General features: G+C 50.4%; 1 protein-coding gene across 2 annotated transcripts in view; it reads left to right on the top strand.

The window, feature by feature from the left end:
• Positions 1-19007: 19007 nt before the first annotated feature.
• RAB3GAP2 (RAB3 GTPase activating non-catalytic protein subunit 2) overlaps positions 19008-20532 on the top strand; it is a 54846-nt gene continuing 53321 nt past the window's right edge. For both annotated transcript variants that reach the window (XM_075863358.1, XM_075863357.1), the window contains exon 1: positions 19008-19220. In XM_075863358.1, the coding sequence (XP_075719473.1) occupies positions 19124-19220 (97 nt within the window). In that variant the 5' untranslated portion in view covers positions 19008-19123. The remainder of the gene's footprint in view (positions 19221-20532) is intronic.

Genomic DNA, 20532 nt, shown 5'->3' with positions numbered 1-20532 from the left:
CACCGACTTGCCCTGAGATGGAGGCAAATCGGTGATAAAATCCATGGAGATATGGGTCCAAGGTCTCTGGGGAATGGGCAAGGAACGTAGTAGGCCCGCAGGTCGGGACCTAGGCGTTTTGGACCTAGCGCAAACCTCACAAGCGGCGACGTAAGCCCTAACGTCTTTAGGCAACCCAGGCCACCAATAGTTTCTGGTAATGAGGTGTTTGGTGCCCAAGATGCCAGGATGACCAGATAGAGCGGAGTCATGGTTTTCCCTGAGTACCCTCAGCCGGTATTGCAGGGGAACAAACAGTTTGTCCCCAGGGACGTTCCCGGGAGCTGCACCCTGATCAGCCGCGATATCAGAAGCTAAATCAGAATCCGTGGCAGAGACGATTATACCAGGGGGTAAAATACAAGCAGGATCCTTCTCGGAAGGAGGATTGGCCATGAAACTACGTGACAGAGCATCAGCCTTAATATTCTTGGACCCAGCCCTATAGGTAACCAAGAAATTAAATCTGGTAAAGAATAGTGCCCACCGAGCTTGTCTAGGATTAAGCCTCCGGGCCGATTCTAGGAAAACCAGATTCTTGTGATCCGTAAGGACCGTTACCTGGTGTCTGGCCCCCTCCAGGAAGTGCCGCCACTCTTCAAAAGCCCATTTAATGGCTAGAAGTTCGCGGTTGCCAATATCATAGTTACTCTCCGTGGGCGAAAACTTCCTAGAGAAGTAAGCACAGGGGCGGAGATGGGTGAGGGAGCTGGTACCCTGGGACAAGACGGCCCCCACTCCCACCTCGGAAGCGTCAACCTCCACAATAAATGGCTCCTCTTGGTTGGGCTGAATCAGCACGGGGGCCGAGATAAAGCACTTCTTGAGAGTCTCAAAGGCCTGGACGGCCTCAGGGGGCCAATGGAGGACATCAGCACCCTTGCGGGTAAGGTCCGTAAGAGGCTTAGCGACGACCGGGAAGTTGGCAATAAATCTCCTGTAATAGTTGGCGAACCCTAAAAAACACTGTAACGCCTTAAGGGAGGCAGGTTGGACCCATTCCGCCACAGCCTGAACCTTGGCAGGGTCCATGCGGAATTCATGAGGAGTGAGGATTTGCCCTAAAAATGGTATCTCCTGTACCCCAAAGACACATTTTTCAGTCTTAGCAAACAGATTATTCTCCCGAAGGACCTGGAGCACCTTCCTGACATGCTCCACGTGGGAGGACCAGTCCTTGGAAAACACCAGTATGTCATCAAGGTACACAACAAGAAAATTACCCAGGTACTCTCTCAGGATTTCATTAATAAAATTCTGGAAGACAGCAGGGGCATTACACAACCCAAAGGGCATGACCAGGTATTCGAAATGACCCTCGGGTGTGTTGAACGCAGTTTTCCACTCATCCCCCTCTTTGATGCGGATAAGGTTATATGCCCCCCGTAGATCGAACTTAGAAAACCATTGGGCTCCCTGAACCTGATTAAAAAGATCCGGAATCAAAGGAAGTGGGTACTGGTTCCTTACGGTGACCTTATTCAGGTTACGATAATCAATGCACGGCCTAAGACCACCATCCTTCTTCCCCACGAAGAAGAAGCCAGCACCTACAGGAGAAGTCGAGGGGCGAATGAAACCCTTGGCCAGGCATTCTTGGATATACACCCTCATAGCTTCACGTTCAGGACATGAAAGATTAAATATCCTACCCTTAGGAAGCTTGGCACCAGGCACCAAATCGATAGCGCAATCGTAATCTCTATGGGGGGGCAACACCTCGGAGGCCTCCTTAGAAAACACATCGGCGAAGTCCTGAACAAACTCAGGAAGCGTGTTTACCTCCTCCCGGGGAGAAATAGAGTTAACAGAAAGACATGACATAAGACATTCATTACCCCATTTGGTGAGATCCCCAGTATTCCAATCAAACGTGGGATTATGCAACTGCAACCAGGGAAGGCCTAAAACCAGATCAGACGATAATCCCTGCATCACCAGTACAGAGCACTGCTCCAAATGCATGGAGCCAACCAGGAGTTCAAAAACAGGAGTATGCTGAGTAAAATAACCATTAGCAAGGGGAGTTGAGTCGATTCCTACTACAGGGATAGGATAAGGTAAATCAATACAAGGCATCTTTAGAGACATAGCAAATTCCACAGACATGATATTAGCAGATGAGCCAGAATCCACGAAAGCACTGCCCGTGGCAGACCGGCCAGCAAACGAGACCTGAAAGGGAAGCAAAATTTTATTGCGTTTCACATTAACGGGAAATACCTGTGCGCCCAAGTGACCTCCCCGATGATCACTTAGGCGCGGAAGTTTTCCGGCTTCTTATTCTTGCGCCTGGGACAGGTGTTCAGTAGATGCTTGTCGTCCCCACAGTAGAAGCAGAGACCATTCATTCTGCGAAACTCCCTACGTTGTCGAGGGGACATGGAGGCCCCGAGTTGCATAGGTACCTCCGAGTCCTCCGTGGAGGGGCGAGGAGACGGGACCTCGGGGGGGATCGCAGAAACGTCAGAGGGGAGCACACTGAAGCGTTCTAGCTGACGTTCCCTGAGACGTCGGTCAAGTCGTACTGCTAGGGCCATAACCTGGTCAAGGGAGTCAGACGAGGGGTAGCTAACCAGCAGATCCTTCAGGGCGTCAGATAATCCTAACCTAAACTGGCACCTTAGGGCCGGATCGTTCCACTGAGAAGCTACGCACCACTTCCTAAAATCAGAACAGTATTCCTCAACCGGTCTCCTACCCTGACGTAAGGTCACCAGCTGATTCTCGGCTAAAGCAGTCCTGTCAGTCTCGTCGTAAATGAGTCCGAGGGCAGAGAAAAAACGATCAACAGAGGAAAGTTCAGGGGCGTCAGGAGCCAAGGAGAAGGCCCACTCTTGGGGCCCTTCCTGGAGTCGGGATATGATGATACCCACCCGCTGGTTCTCGGAACCTGAGGAGTGGGGCTTTAGGCGGAAATACAGTCTGCAACTCTCCCGGAAGGAGAGAAATGTCCTACGGTCCCCTGAGAACCGGTCAGGTAACTTGAGGTCGGGTTCTAGAGGTGAGGTGAGGGGTACTACTAAAGCAGCGTCACCCTGATTGACCCTTTGGGCCAGGGCCTGGACCTGTAGGGAGAGGCCCTGCATCTGCTGGGTCAGGGTCTCAAGGGGGTCCATGATAGCGTCAGCGTAGGAGAAATGGTAGACTAGGTAAGGGCTTGTAATTATGTAATGGCAGGAAGGAGGTGAAGGGAAAGTGAGCCCTAATCTACCCACCGCCCTGTCCCTGCCTACTTGCAACGACCCGCCCTAGGCGACGAGGTACAACTGGGCGGCGGTCCCTACGCTGTCTAAGTGCACAGGAAAACAAACAGGGAACACGCAAGGGAAGGGGCAGTAGCCACAGAACGCCACGAGGAAACGGAGCGGCGAACGAACAGTCAGGACCAGGACGAAGTGAGTACACCCGAGCGGGCACGGAGACAGAAGCAAGCCAGGGGCAAAGCAAAGCAGGTCAAGCAGAACTGCAGCAAGGCAGAAGCACGGCAGAAGCAGGCTGGAGCAAGCAGCAGTGGGGCCAGGAATCCAAAAGAATTACAAGCACTGAGGGAGAGAACAGGGCAGGTAATAAAGGACAGGGGGCGGAGCTAACTCCGACAGACCAGGCCGCGATAGGCTCTCCCACTCCTGAGCCTGCCACCCTGGTTGGTGGGAGATGGTGTCAGTCGAACAGGTCTGGCCTCAGGTGTGGATTGATTAATCCCAGGAGTATACCTAGATGAAGTACCTGGCAGATCCCTAACAATGGTAGGTGGGGGCCCTGTTACAGATTTTGCATTGGGGCCCATGAGCCTCAAATTACGCCTGGTTCGCAGTTCCAGAGGTAGGAGGGCGGCCCCCAACATATTTTTTTGCCCGGGGTCCTTTATCAACCAAAATTTTGCCTTGACTCCTGGTGGTGTTCAAAATATTTTTTTCATTTATCTCTGTTTTCTCCTGCTCAGAGGGGGGGGTTTCCGGGGACCCCCCTAAAGGCTCTTCCTCACAGGCCTATGAAAGGGCAAACGAGCGTTCATCAGCTGATTTTAAGCAGAAATTCTCGTTGTTGGCATACCATCTCCCTTTTTAATCAAGGAGACGTGCTGCCGACACGATGAAAATGTATGGGGACGAGCGATCAGAGTGCTCGTCCCTATACAATCATTGCTCCCGCTGTCTCGTTGATTGGCGCTCGTTTACAATAGCCCACGTCGGGCCGTGTAATAGGACTCTAAGGCCTCATGCACCCGGGTCCGTTGCAGTCCGTCGAACTACCCTAAGGGTATGTTCACACGGCCTATTTACGGACGTAATTCGGGCGTTTTTGCCCCGAATTACGTCTGAAAATAGCGCCTCAATAGCGTTGACAAACATCTGCCCATTGAAAGCAATGGGCAGACATTTGTCTGTTCACACGAGGCGTAATTTACGCGCCGCTGTCAAAAGACGGCGCGTAAATAGACGCCCGCGTCAAAGAAGTGACCTGTCACTTCTTTGGCCGTAATTGGAGCCGTTATTCATTGACTCCAATGAATAGCAGCGCCAATTACGCCCGTAATGGACGCGGCGTTCAAGCGCCTGCACATGCCGGTACGGCTGAAATTACGGGGATGTTTTCAGGCTGAAACATCCCCGTAATTTCAGCCGTAACGGACGCCCTCGTGTGAACATACCCTAAATCTTTGTTGTGCATCCATGTGTCGTCCGGACTCACGGATCCACAATTCACCAGTATTGGTGAATCCGCAAAAACGGAGCGTAAAATGAGGTAGAACAATTCATGTCTGCCAGTCCCCGGTCTAGACTAATATTTGTCTTTCGGATTTGCAGTATGTGAAGCGAAACAATCCCTGGTATTTCAACCATCAGCCGTGTATCTACAGTCCGCAGCTCCAACCTATCTACCAGTGACAAAACAGCCAAAGGATAGAAAATAATGACATTTTACAGACATCATGACGTCTCTGCCTCATTAACTGCGAGAAATTTATTCAGGATCAGAATTCGGCTTTCAAAAAATCCCCCAGCGTTAATCTGAATGTTACCGCTCGTCTTCTGTTCACCCACAATTACAGTAACTTCTGCTGAAAGTCTGCACAGATTCCTCCTACTGTATATGGAAAGGTATCTGTCACCAAATAGACCCTTGTAATTTAGGGTGTCGATAAGTTGCGAAGCTATCGGGCACATTGAAATACACATAATAGGGCGATCCCTGTCCGTATGTTGTATTAGAGCTTGAGACCCCCCCCCCAAAGAGTGACTTCTCCTCCAGAGGACCCAGCCTGAACATGCGTTACAATGGGGGAATTTTGTTAACCCTTCTACATCAGTTTCCTGTTGTAGAAAAGTCATAAAAGGCCCATTTGCTAAGAAAAGTGCGACCTTTGGGCAGTTTCCGACACTCACGGCACTTGCAAAAAGTGAGCGAGAATTCGCTGAAAGGGACGGCTCAACATATTCGCTATAATGTACGCTAGGTTCCGTAACTTCCTCCCCTCGATCAGACTACCCGCCCTCCCCGGACAATAAAATATAAAAATCTGATCAACTGACGGCACCGCTTCCCCTCAGGTTCTCACAGCGGGCAAGGTACTGATGCCAAGCAGCGTTGAGTCCCGCGTCACATATAAGAACGTGACATTACTCGGCGTCAGGACCTTGTATGCGCAGCGGCCCGCTGTGAGAACCTGAGGGGATCTGCGAGGGAGAAGCGGAGCGGTGAGGTGAGTACGTTCTTTTGATTTTATGTCCAGGGATGGGGGGGGCAAAGAGGGATAGGCGCACGGCAAGCCGAAAGATGCAACATATTTATTAAAAGGTGCTCCAGAGAGCGTATGAAACGGCAGTCTTTATAAATCTCCCCCAATGTATTATAAAGCATGTCCTGTAAAGACGCGCAGTTGCTGCCACTTTTTCCCAGCCTTACCAGATGATTGGCATGACTGGTTCCAGGTGTATGTAAGCCCTTGGAAGACGGTGTTATGGTAGGTCCCTCGTCTATCCAACCCTGGGATAAACAGGGGACCACTACCATGTTTGCTCATTTCATCATGGGTCCCCCAAGCCCAGTGGGCTGTGACATCTGCTCAGGTTTGACACCAGACCTGAGCTGCACACAAGTAAAATCCTAATAGTTTTGCAAATTTTTTTGCAAACAAAAAAGGGAATTAAGTCTATCTTTAATAACATATATATTTTTCTTATAGCCAATGAATTCTAGTATATGTCATAATGCGTAGGAGTATTTACAATATTAATTTTTATCATTAATGTTATTGGAAAGGGACTATGCTCATTACATGTATTATAGCGCCACCTGGGTGGATGACCGTGGTACTGCCCCTCTCCACTGGTTGTGGGCGTCAGTCAGTCTTGTGAAATATAAAAAGTGTCATTTTTTTGTCTTTGAAGGGGCTTTTTAGGGGGAAGAAGAAAGGAGGGGAGAGTGTGGCGCCTGCACATTCAGGGGCAACCAAATTTAGTACCTCATGTCATTGATTATGCAGCCAGCGGGGCAGCGGGACAGCAACAAGGGAACGGTGGTCTTTCGGAGAGCAGGGAGGCTTGCTTTGCCCATGTCAACAAGATGGTGAAGGATTTTTTGCCTGTAAACTGGTAGGGAGATCCCATTTAAAGGGGTTCGATTGCACTTTGACGCCTCAACACATCGTAACAGGAGTGTGGCTGCTTGGTAATGGTGAAATCTACGATCGCGGAGCTCTCTGGACCCTCGATGCCAGGGCAGCCTGCTTTGGTGCTTCAGGAAAACCACCCTGAACTGGCTTGTTCTCCTTAGTCTCCCGCGCGGGCTTCGAGGTGAAGGGGGCCACCACCGGGTCCAATAACCGGTCAGCCCAAGTGGAACTCCCGTTACTTCTGGACAAATATCTCTCCACCTAAACTGTCCACTTTCACAAAGCCATAGTCCTTCTGGCGATGGAACCAGATCACTGACCTCATTCGGCAAGTCTATCATGTGTCTGTCCGCAGAGGAATGGCGCTGAAGAAAATTCAATCGTCCAGGAAGTAACTTGCCGCATAAATTTTACTCACAAGGAGGCTCAATTTTTATCAGTTTCCAGCACAATCTTTGGTTACAATAATTTTAACAACTGGTTTGTCCTGTTAATGGCGGCAGTCCCTCTGGTGGTCACTAATTCTTTGGTTTCTCCTTCCGTTTCTCTCACTGTATGCAATTTGCCTAAATGTATAGCCTTCCTCGCGACACCTCCACAGCCGCGACCCACCTACTGTAACTCTGGCGTAACTACAACACCAATTTATCCTACAACCCAACAGGAAACCCTACATAACGACCCCAAAATCATGGCGCCCAGGTTAATATCATCCCACCACCGTGTTGCAACATTTGGGTGTTTAAGACGTGCAATAAAAACAACATAATAGACACAATACACATAACAGCTCGTCCTGGGGTCTCGTCTTAGTCTAAGGCTACATTCAGACGAGCGTCGGCAACCTCGGACTTGAAAAACTGATGTTTTTCACGTCCGAGGTACACGTGTGCGGGACGCGTTGTCACGAATCGCCCATAGACTAGAGTCTATGGAGGGATGCGTGACCCGCAGTTAAATAGGACATGTCCTATTTTTTTTACGGACCCTAAACACGCTCCGTTGAATCAACGGTCGTGTGAACGGCCCCATTGAAATACATGAGTCCGTGTGACGGTCGTTGTTTTAACCGCCGTCACATGAACGAGATTCACGCTCGTCTGAATGAGCCCTAAGTCCATAGCCCCGCAAGTAGAATAAACATAATAACATTCCCCTTAAAGGGGCAGTAACAAACTTACAAAATACAAATGCATCCCGGGCACATCCCACACACTCACCTATAATGGGAGCCAGAATAAATCTGACACGGAGGTCAAAGACTGAGCTGAATTTATACGTCTGATGTCATATGATGATATCCCAGGGGCATACAAAGAAATTATAGGGCCTCATAGAAAGATGTAGAATGGGCCTCAAGCCTACTGAGAGCTCCAACAAATGTACTGGTTTTTTTAATTCATTAATGTTAATGACCACAATCATTTTATAACACAACTGAATAAAGGTTGGAGCTCCAGTTTTCACACATAGATTTCCGAATTACAAGCTTTCTGATAAAACTCTGGCTTCTGCCACCACTGGGGGGCGCTAACTGCAAATGGGTTTATATATTGGGAGTGGTTACATAATTGTCCAGGATCTTACACCGCTCATTCCGGGTGTGATTATATACTGATGACCTATTCTCTGGATAGGTCATCAGTATGAAAAATCACCACCTGTCCGGACAACCCCTTTAAGGTGGAAAAAAAAAGATGTATAAAGAAAATACTTATAAATCATAATAATAAACAATCTATAGAAACTTCTAAAACTTTACAGGTACACTTCAAGATCAGTCAAAAGAAGCCAATCAAGAAATAAAACGTACTACATTTCATGGATGTAGTTGAAAAATCTTAATGTTAAAAATGATAGGCTCCTCCTCAACACTCTCCATCTCCACATCATCCTTAGGCTGGGTTCACACACCCTATTTACGGACGTAATTCGGGCGTTTTAACCTCGAATTACGTCCGAAAATATGGCTCCAAAGCGGCAGCAAACATCTGCCCATTCATTTGAATGGGCTTTACGATGTACTGTGCCGACGGTCATATTTTTTACGCGCCGCTGTCAAAAGACGGAGCGTAAAATAGACGCCCACGTCAAAGAAGTGCCTGTCACTTCTTGGGACGTAATTGGAGCCGTTTTCCATTGACTCCATGGAAAAACAGCTCCAATTCCGTCCGTAATGGACGCAGCGAAAAACGCCTGCACTTGCCTTTACGTCTGAAATTCAGGAGCTGTTTTCTCCTGAAAACAGCTCCGTAATTTCAGCGTAATGGACGCTGCCGTGTGAACATACCCTTAATCTTGACGTTTCTTTATCTAAACTTCTTATGCTTAAAAGGATTCTCCGCTTTGGCCTAAAGAAACAACATAATAATGATGATAATAATAATCAAACAACATAATAATAGCAAATAAAATAATAATAATAATAATAATAATAATAATAATAAACAAAACAATCCAAAATATAATAATACTAATCCACACCTTTTTATTTTTTTTTTTAATCACACTATACACATCCTGACTTTCCTTAACCTTACCCTTCTTACCTAATCTCCACCACCCCAGCCAGCATCTCGCCTCATGTCCTCTCACGTCCGCATAGTCCAGATGCTGGCCCCCACCACCACACCCAACACCCCAGCCCAGCCCCCCGCCCCATGTCCTCCCATGTCCGCATAGTCCAGGGCTGGGTCAGGCACACCCCCCCCCCCCCGGCCCCCCTCCCAACCTATTAACCCCCTTAAGTCTATCCCTATTCTAACAACATTTTTACGATATAATACAATACACATCACCAACTTGTCCAAATACCAAACCATATACAAAATACACCGTACCCGAAAGCACCAAGTTCGGTCGCTTGTAAACCTTTTTCCTGCCATTTCAATCCTAAACAAAACAAAAATCTTCCTGTGCTTACCTAGCCCATCACCAGATAGAGAGAAGGGAAAGCCCCCCCCCAGCACCCCCCCAGAGGCCAAGGTACCACGTCCACCGTTGCACCCTCCCTATCGCTTGCCCTATCTCCTTACCCTATTACTAGCCCTTTTCTTGACCCTATTGAAAGCTGACCCTATGCTGACCCTCACCTTTCCCTTATTCCGAGCCCTATCGCTATATTTTTTTATTGGTGCCTCAGCGGAACGCAGACCCCCACCTCCAGTTGAGCACCGGTGACGACCCCCCCTCCCTCATGAAAGCAGACACATTAAGGCACCCAAAAGGAAAAGCCCCTCCAAAGACGAGAGGCTTTGGATGCTCCCAATCTGCCGACCTCCAAAGAATGCACCTTCACCAGGTCACCCATGATATTGCTAACAACCTCATCCACTAGGAGGATTTTCTTCTGGGTAGAAACTAGACATCGTGCATTCCACATAAAGTGCCTGACCACTATACTGACTAGAAACAAGGTGCAATGGTCCCTACCACCGAGGTCTCCGAACACTCCATAGGCCCACCCAGCATAGGAGAGGCTGGTTAGGCCTGGCCAACCAATGGAGGCTCCCACCCTTTTGTATACCTCTGTATTGAAAGGGCAATGAAGCAGGAAATGCTCCATGCTTTCCAGCACTCCGCCGCACTCCTCCCGGGGGCAATCCCGATCATCAGAGCTTCTGCCCTTTAGATTGCCCCTCACATACAGTCTCCCATGGAAGCAACGCCAAGCCAGATCCCAAAACTTCTGGGGAATCCTCGCTGAATTTAAAAGTTTTAATCCCACCCCGAGGTCACTACTTGGGCAGTCTTTGAGCGCCAGGGGCTTCTGGAAGTGGGTCATCAGGACCCTCCTGTCAAGAAATTTTCTCGACATGGTCCTGATCTCCCACACCTCCAGACCCCACCGGCGAACAATCTTCAGCGCCAGGGTGGCATAAGCCGGGAGATATCCGTGAGGTGTACGCAAGTCTTTCACTTGCCCTCCTCTCTCCCATTCCTGGAAGAAAGGCCGAAACCACCCCCTGCAGGAGGATATCCACCAAGGAGCCCTCTCTTGCCAGAGGTTTGCCAGGTTGATCTTAACAAAGGTGTTCACTAGGAACACCACCGGGTTAACCATACCTAACCCGCCTAGTGTCCTTGGTAGGTAAGTAACCTCCCTCTTGATTAGGTTGAGCCTGTTCCCCCATAACAGCTGGAAGAACAGGCTATAGACCCGGGTCCAGAGAGGTTCTGGCAAGATGCACACACTGCCCAGGTAAAGCAACATGGGCACCAGGTAGGCCTTGGCCAAGTGAACCCTTTCCCTCAGGGTTAAGGACCAACCCTTCCATTGGTCGACCTTCTGGGCAACTAGATTCAGCCTATCCTCCCAGTTCTTCTTGGGGTAATCACCCGGGCCAAATTCGACTCCTAAGATCTTAGCAGACCCCTGAGGCTCTGGAAGGGTGTCCGGGAGATCAAAACCAGGATCTCCTCCTCCCAGCCAGAGACTTTTGCACTTATCCCGGTTGATCTTCGACCCAGATGCCAATGAGTAACGCTCCACTTCCGACATCACCCACTCTGCCTCCCCTCTTGAGGAGACAAAAATGGAGACGTCGTCTGCGTACGCAACCACCCTCTGAGTGGCCTCCGGCCCCTCCAAGCCGGCCCCGACTCCCGCCAATGGCCCACGATCGATCCTTTTAAGAAAAGGATCAATTGCGAACGCATATAGCAAAGGGCTCAAGGGACAACCCTGGCGGACACCAGACCCAACCTCAAAGGGGGTTCCAACCCAACCGTTCACCAGCGCAAAAGTCTCAGCCCCAGTGTATAAGGTCTGTAGCCAATTGACAAACCCCCCCGGTAGGCCGTACCTCAGAAGGACCGACCAGAGGTACTCGTGGTCCACCCGGTCAAAAGCCTTGGCCTGGTCCAAGGACAGGATGTACCCCTCCCACCGACCAGAATTTCCCTGCTCCACTGCCTCTCTGACACTGAGGACAGCACTAAATGTGCTGCGGCCTGGAACTGTTAGGGATCTGCCAGGTACTACGTCTAGGTATACTCCTGGGATTAATCAATCCACACCTGAGGCCAGACCTGTTCGACTGACACCATCTCCCACCAACCAGGGTGGCAGGCTCAGGAGTGGGAGAGCCTATCGCGGCCTGGCCAGTCGGAGTTAGCTCCGCCCCCTGTCCTTTATTACCTGCCGTGTTCTCTTCCTCAGTGCTTGTAATTCTTCTGGATTCCTGGCCTCACTGCTGCTTGCTCCAGCCTGCTTCTGCCGTGCTTCTGCCTTGCTGCAGTTCCGCTTAACCTGCTTTGCTTTGCCCCTGGCTTGCTTCCTTCTCCGTGCTCACTTTGGTATACTCCACTTCATCCTGGTCCTGACTACTCATTCACCGCTCCGTTTCCTCGCGGTGTTCCGTGGCTACTGCCCCTTCCCTTGCGTGTTCCCTGTTTGTTCTCCCGTGCACTTAGACAGCGTAGGGACCGCCGCCCAGTTGTACCCCGTCGCCTAGGGCGGGTCGTTGCAAGTAGGCAGGGACAGGTCGGTGGGTAGATTAGGGCTCACTTTCCCTTCACCTCCTTCCTGCCATTACAGGAACAGAGCAATGCTGGACCGGCGAAAGGAGCCGGGATGCAAACTTCACCAGCCGATTAAACAGCACCTTTGCGAGAACCTTTCTGTCCGTATTGAGCAGCGCTATGGGACGCCAATTCTCAATACGGATCGAGTCTTTACCCTTCGATAAAACGATCAAGGCCGACCTCCTCATTGACATTGGCAAAGTACCCGAGGAAAGGCACTCATTAAACACCTCAGTCAAGAGGGGAACTAGGGTTCCTTTAAAAGTCTTATAAAACTCGGATGTTAAGCCATCCGGCCATGGCGATTTTTTGAGGGCAAGCCCATCAATCGCCAATCCCACTTCCTCTTCCTTGATCGAGTCTATCAAAACACAGAGAGAGGGGTCTACCCCTGGCTCAGGGATGGTTTCAGCCAGGAAAGCCGACATCTCGTCTCGGTTTGGATCTTGCTTCCCCAAGAGGTGCGAGTAGAAGGATCTGACGACCTCCAAGATCCCTGATTTGGATCTCTTCAGAGATCCTGTACTATCAATCAGTCCTGTCACAACTTTACGACTCACTGACATCTTACAGTTCCTGTAGGGGTTGGGCGAGCGGTACCTCCCGAAATCCCTCTCAAGAACTAAAGATGTGTGCCTATCATACTGACACCTCCTGAGCAAAGCTTTCACCACGGAGATCTCCTCCCCACTACCCCCGGTTGAGACCAGACGTTCGAGTTTCCTCCTCAGTTCCTGATATAGGTGGTACCTACTCATGGCCCTTAGGCTCGAGAGCCTGCGGAAAAATCCTGCCACCCGGACTTAGTACCACTGAGATCCAACAAAGGTACCTGGCTCTGAATAAAATCCTCAAAGGCCTGTCTTATCTCCGCTTCTTCCAAGAGAGTAAAATTCAGCCTCCATATACCTCTTCCCATCTGGAGGGACTCTGCAATGTTCAAAGAGAAAATAATCATACAGTGATCGGAGAACTCCACCTCAACAACGGACACTGGTGAAGAGATGGCTTCCTCCTTCAAAAAAAACATGTCTATCCTAGACCTACAACTATCTCTACGATAGGTGAAACCCGAGTGGCCTGGGGTATGCCTGATGTGGATATCCACCAGGCGAGCATCGCTAACTATATTTTTTAATGCTACACTATCATAGGTCAATTTTTTATCTCCGGAACCTCCTCTATCTCGGGGCCTCACGACAGTATTGAAGTCCCCTCCAAAGATAACTTGTCGACCTGAAAAAAGGAAAGGCTTAATCCTCATGAAGAGACTTTTACGGTCCCATTTGCTCTGGGGTCCGTATATATTGATTAATCTTAATTCCTGTCCCCTCATGAGGACATCTAAGACACCTCCCCATTTCTAACTCAATCATCCGTCGGCATGTTACCGATGCGGTGAAAAGGACCGCCACTCCGCTATAGGGCTCAGCCGCAAGAGACCAGTAGGAGGGCCCGTGTCGCCACTCCCTCCTAGATTTAACGACGTCTGCCAAAAGTGACAGCCTGCTCTCTTGCAAAAACAAAATGTCGGCTTCAACTCGGCCAAGAAAATCAAAGGCTGCAAATCTCGCCCTATCTGACTTAATGCTGGCAACGTTAATTGATGCCAGCGTCAACGGAGTGGGTGCCGCCATCATGGATGTTTGAGTTAGACGGCTTTCTTCTTCCCACCCCCCCCCTCTATCTGATGAGGACCCCCCTTCTTTGCCTCGCTTCTTGCAAACTGAGGAGTCCATACTCACCACCCTATTCCCATCTTCATCCCCAAGTTCCGGGTCAACCTCCCCCTCTGGGGGCAACAGCCCCTGCAGCAGGGGAGGCTCAACGACTATAGGGTGCCCTACCATGCCCTCCCTCTTAGTATGAGAGGCTGGAATGTCCACGACAGCATGGTATCGATCAGTAGAGTGCACCAGGGGGGTACAGGATTTACCTTCCTGGGCCAGGGCGGGGCCAGATGTATTTGGCCCTTGGGTTTTGCCCGGTGTCCCTTTTGCTGTAGGCTGAGTCCTCTCTTCCTCTCCCACACTTTCATAGTGGGAGGACTGAGAGTCCCCAGCCCTCTGCTCCCTTTGGATCCTCCTCATCTCCTCGTTCAATTCGGCCTCCCCAGGGGCATCAGCTTCAGGGGGGCATCCAGATCCGAATCAGAGGTCGTCCCAGTTTCCTGGAGCGCCCTCCGAATCCTCTCCTTCCTTCGCTTCTCCGCCCTCTTCTGGCGAGAAGGGGGACCCTTCTTTGCATTCTTCCCTTGCCCCTGTGCCCCATCGTCCCTGCCCGCACCCTCACCCACGGAGGCCTCCCTCCTCTCATCCTCTGCAGGTTTGGAACAAGCATTGACAACAGAGCGAGGACACCGACTGAACGGGTGACCTAAGTCACCACACAGGTTGCAGCGAATACGAGGTCACACGATGCAGCTAGATGACCAATCCCCCCACAATGAGCACACTTCTGCACCTTGCAGCCTGCACTCAAATGTGAGGGGTCGCCACACCGGTGACACAACTTCAGCTGCCCCTGGTAGAAGACAAGGATCCGATCTCTTCCCAGGAAAGCAGACGATGGTATGTGGGACACCGTCTGTCCCAGACGCTTTAATTTAACCATGAACGTCCAGGCCCCTGACCAGATGCCAAACTCATCCATGTTCTTCCGTGGCATCTCTACTACCTCTCCGTACCTTCCCAACCAGGTCATGATATCAATACAAGAGAGTGACTCGTTACGGGTAAGAACGGTCACTCTCTTGGGACCACTTTGGCGAGAAATTGCTTGTGCAGCAAAGTCTCGCCAGCCAGGCTCGTCCTTCATCAGCTTGTAGTTCCCCCAGAAGACCTCAAGGCCCCCTAGGTGAACAAAGCTGATGTCAAACTCGACCGAGCCATGAGGAAGTATCAAGGCAAAGATGTCACTCGCCTTGAAGCCCATCCCCAGCAGCAGCTCCACCACCCTCTTTCTGGGAGGGCACGCATCATTGCCACGCCACCGGAGACGGACCACATTCCTCCTGGCTACAGCCTGCCCAGCTGTTGGGAGCGACCACTGATCTCCTCGTTGCTCTCGGAAGGCATTTAGACCATATCTGTCTATCCAGAAAGACAGGTCCTTCTGCACTCCCCCTATGGTTAGGGTTTGCTTTCCCTCTCTTAAAGCGTCCAAGAGACGTTGTTGCAAGTTACCGTCCCCGGACCTTGAGGATGAAGATGGGTGGGCCCGCTGTCCCCCCGCTGCCACACCAGCATAAGACCTGCCGGATGTCACAGCAAGAGGAGCGCCAGGCCCATTGCCCCTGGTTGATACCCCATCCCCACCACCCACCACCTCACCACCTACACAGCACTCAAGACCCCATTACCAGCAGACACTCCAGCAACTTTATTTACAGACACCTGCATACCCCCAGCAGTTTCCACATCCACAGCCGCAACTTTTTTATTTAACCCACCAGGTCCCCCTGCAGTCATCCTTCTGGCCAGGCCTGGTTCTATGTTATGTACTTTTTCTGTACATTTTGTGTGGGTAGACACTGCTTCAGTCTCCGCATCATCAGGCACCTTTGCAGGGACTCCACCAGATGTTATAAGCGATGTCCCCGCTGTGCCCTCCGCCTCATTAACCTCCATCTGTTCTATACGCGGAACATTTTTGGGAAAGGGGCCACCGTCGCCCCCGACGCCAGCAGCCCCCTTCTCGCCTACACCACATTTCAGCGAGGCGGACGAAGGAGCCACTGACGTCACTGGAGCCGCCTCCGGTGCCGGACCACTCCCCCCTCCCACAGAGGAGTGGCCAACAGAGCCGGAGCCCCCTCTGTGACCGCCCTTGTCCGGAACGTCTGACGGCTTTACTGCGACACCGACAGACTTCCGGCTTTCAGACACCACATCCGGTTTCTGGTTTACACACCCCCTGGCGTCACCAGGCCACCAGTACCGCCCCCTTTGCAGGGGTTGGCGTCCGGCGCCATTTTGACCACCACGTGTTCTAATGCCGGACCCGTAACACTCTCCCCGCATTCCCGCTCCAGCCCCACTGCAGAGGCTGGAGTTGGGGGTCTTGCGGGACCGGTGCCCTGATCCTGACTTTCATCTGGCTCAGAGCACAGGAAGGATCTTGCTGTATACACCATTTTAAATGAACCTTTAGCAGATTTTTTTTCCTTTTCCTTTTTTTTATTCTTAAATTTTTTTTTCTTTTCCTTTTCCTCCTCTGCGGGTAACTCCGCACCGAAACAAAATCCCTGGAAGGATATCGGCGACTCCACATTACGGATCTGAGTGAGTATACCTGGAGGCCGCTCACTGTCAGTTTCAAAACACTCCTGATTATTCCCAGCTGTGAGTCCACCCTCCTCCTCCTCACTGCTCCTGGGTGCCTCAGAATCTGTGCCTTCTCTGGACTTTACATTTTCACTCTCCATTGCCTCCCCCACATTTTCCTTTGCTGTGTCTTCCTCCATGCTTTCTATTTTTATAGGTGCTGCCATCTCGGCAAACCTCTCTTCGTTTTTAATTTTTCTCCAAACACCCCTCCGCCTGCCACAATCTCCTCACGTCTCTCTTCCACTTCTTTTATTTCCTCCAACAAGGATTTCACATTAAAACGGTATCGGGACCTCTTACCTCCTGAGGCCTTTGCAGCCCTTCCTCTGGCGACCGCCAAGTCCGCACGGAGCCGTTGCAGCGACTTCCTGAGGTCCCGATACTCCTCCAACCGCATAGCCATACGGGAGCTGAAGTTCTCCACCGTCTCTCCGGTCCTCAGCTGTCCCCATTCCTCCACACGACCGTCATCCAAATGTCCGGACAGTGCTGGTCCTTCTCCAGACGACAACACCTCTATCACCATGCCGGACCGCGTCTCCATACCCTTATCCAGGGTTCCAGCCACGGGGGGAGCCAGGATAGCCTTGCCCCGAGATGATCTCCTCACCCCCGCGACCGTTTGCATATTCCCAGCCAGCTGGGATGACCCTCTACCCCTCGCTGGCATGCTCCGGGAGGTAGAGGTCTGAGGCTCCATCCTAGGATGGAACCCCCCTCAGGGTACTTTCCAAGCCCAGGCAGATGGTATGAGGCCTGGGCAGATAGGATAAGGAAAGTCCCTGGATCCAAGGCCTGCACGGAAGTCTCAGCAGCTCTCTCCACACGTCCTACTCCACCCACTCCAGAGCTGCACTCACTATTCTGCTGGTGGAGTCACTGTGTACATACATTACATTACTTATCCTGTACTGATCCTAAGGGCGGATTCACACAAACGTGAATTGCGTGCGTGCAGGTCGCGTGGTTTTCACGCGGCTCGCATGGACCAATAGAAGTATATGGTGCAGTACAGACAGTCCGTGCTTTTTACGCGTTTGTCCGCTGCGTAAAAAGCGCGACATGTTCAATATCTCAGCGTTTTTCGCGCATCACGCACCCATTGAAGTCAATGGGTGCGTGAAAACCACGCAGGTCGCACGGAAGCACTTCCGTGCGAACTGGCTGTTTCGCGCACCAGCTGTCAAAAGGATGAATGTAAACAGAAAAGCACCACGTGCTTTTCTGTTTACAAACATCCAAATGGCGTGTCATAATGATGGCGGCTGCGCGAAAATCACGCAGCCGCGCATCATATGCTGCTGCCACACGGAGCTGTCAAGTGGCTTTTGCGCAGGCAAAACGCTGCGTGTTTTGCGTGCGCAAAAACGCCACGTTCGTCTGAATCAGCCCTAAGTTACATCCTGTATTATACTCCAGAGCTGCACTCACTATTCTGCTGGTGGAGTCACTGTGTACATACATTACATTACTTATCCTGTACTGATCCTGAGTTACATCCTGGCTGTATTATACTCCAGAGCTGAACTCACTATTCTGCTGTTTGCTACTGGAAACAGTCAACAGGCTTGTTGTCAGACACACCTTTAGGGTATGTGCACACACACTAATTACGTCCGTAATTGACGGACGTAATTCGGCCGCAAGTCCCGGACCGAACACAGTGCAGGGAGCCGGGCTCCTAGCAGCATACTTATGTACGATGCTAGGAGTCCCTGCCGCTCTGTGGAACTACTGTCCCGTACTGAAAACATGATTACAGTACGGGACAGTTGTCCTGCAGCGAGGCAGGGACTCCTAGCGTCGTACATAACTATGATGCTAGGAGCCCGGCTCCCTGCACTGAGTTCGGTCCGGGACTTGCGGCCGAATTACGTCCGTCAATTACGGACGTAATTAGTGTGTGTGCACATAACCTTAATAGCTGAGCTTCGACATTGTGGTGAGACAGTTTTTGCTCTAATTACTGTACTGGTATAAAGATGACTCGCCGATGGGGGAAAACAGGACTGTCATACTGGATCTGTGTGACGCTAGTTATATAATGTATCTTTTTTTGTCATTTTGTAGCATTTGCAGATGACATTTTTTTTAAAAAATGCTTGAAAAACCTCATTTATACATTTTGCAACTGTGTAATATAGTTCCTGTTTAGTTCCCTCGCTAATTTCAAAATCTCTACTTGCTGTCACTGAATGGGAAGAGTCATCGTTTAAATTGAGAGAAAGAATACCCTTCCTAATCTACTTTTGCTTATACAGCTGTGGTTTGTTGTACTGTGTGTGTTTACATTCACAGATAGCATGCAGAGGTCTTGACCCACGAATAACAAAGTGTATTAGTACAATCTCTGCATTTGCCAGAAATAATGATGGCAGGAGAAGCGCCAATCTCCGGTCATGTGACTCTCCTCAGTCGCTATGGAAATAGGAAAGCTGCAGAAGACTGTCACTGGGTACGGGAAGCAGGGTGGAGGTTCGCGCATGCGCAGAGTTCTCCTGTGTCCACTGACAACTCACCAGAATGACGCACTTCCGGTGTAGCAGCTCCGCAGCTGGAGCAGAGTGACGGTGGCCGGTGCCGGGAGGGTGACAGCCTGCTCGGAGGCAGAATGGCCTGTACCCTGCTGGAGTTCTGCCGCTTCCAGGACATTAAGCTGGTCCGGGACTTCCTGTTCCCTCAATTGAGGGGCGAGAAGAAGAACGCTGGTCAGTGCTGCGTGTGTATATCCAGTAATGTCTGTGTTATGTGATGTCACTAGTGCTGCAGACCGACTACTGCACGTCACATCATGTGCAGCCCCCGCAGGGATACCAATGTCCTGTTATACACGGTACCCCCATAGTAATGTCCATGTCCTGTTATATACACTGCACCCCGATAGTAATGTCCATGTCCTGTTCTATACACTGCACCCCCATAGTAATGTCCATGTCCTGTTCTATGCACTGCACCCCCATAGTAATGTCCATGTCCTGTTATATACACTGCACCCCCATAGTAATGTTCTGTTCTATACACTGCACCCCCATAGTAATGTCCTGTTCTATACACTGCACCCCCATAGTAATGTCCTGTTCTATACACTGCACCCCCATAGTAATGTCCTGTTCTATACACTGCACCCCCATAGTAATGTCCTGTTCTATACACTGCACCCCCATAGTAATGTCCTGTTCTATACACTGCACCCCCATAGTAATGTCCTGTTCTATACACTGCACCCCCATAGTAATGTCCTGTTCTATACACTGCACCCCCATAGTAATGTCCATGTCCTGTTCTATGCACTGCACCCCCATAGTAATGTCCTGTTATATACACTGCACCCCCGTAGTAATGTCCATGTCCTGTTATATACACTGCACCCCCATAGTAATGTCCTGTTATATACACTGCACCCCCGTAGTAATGTCCTGTTATATACACTGCACCCCCATAGAAATTTCCTGTTATATACACTGCACCCCCATAGTAACGTCCATGTCCTGTTATATACACTGCACCCCCGTAGTAACGTCCATGTCCTGTTATATACACTGCACCCCCATAGTAACGTCCTGTTATATACACTGCACCCCCGTAGTAACGTCCTGTTATATACACTGCACCCCCGTAGTAACGTCCATGTCCTGTTATATACACTGCACCCCCGTAGTAACGTCCTGTTATATACACTGCACCCCCGTAGTAATGTCCTGTTATATACACTGCACCCCCGTAGTAATGTCCTGTTATATACACTGCACCCCCGTAGTAACGTCCTGTTATATACACTGCACCCCCGTAGTAATGTCCTGTTATATACACTGCACCCCCGTAGTAATGTCCTGTTATATACACTGCACCCCCGTAGTAATGTCCTGTTATATACACTGCACCCCCGTAGTAATGTCCTGTTATATACACTGCACCCCCGTAGTAATGTCCTGTTATATACACTGCACCCCCGTAGTAATGTCCTGTTATATACACTGTACCCCCGTAGTAATGTCCTGTTATATACACTGCACCCCCGTA

The sequence above is a fragment of the Rhinoderma darwinii genome, chromosome 4 (genome assembly GCF_050947455.1).
Source record: "Rhinoderma darwinii isolate aRhiDar2 chromosome 4, aRhiDar2.hap1, whole genome shotgun sequence".
Classification (NCBI taxonomy): Eukaryota; Metazoa; Chordata; class Amphibia; order Anura; family Rhinodermatidae; genus Rhinoderma; species Rhinoderma darwinii.
The sequence above is the reverse complement of the archived record's forward strand: the minus strand, read 5'-3'. Positions and strand labels throughout refer to the sequence as shown.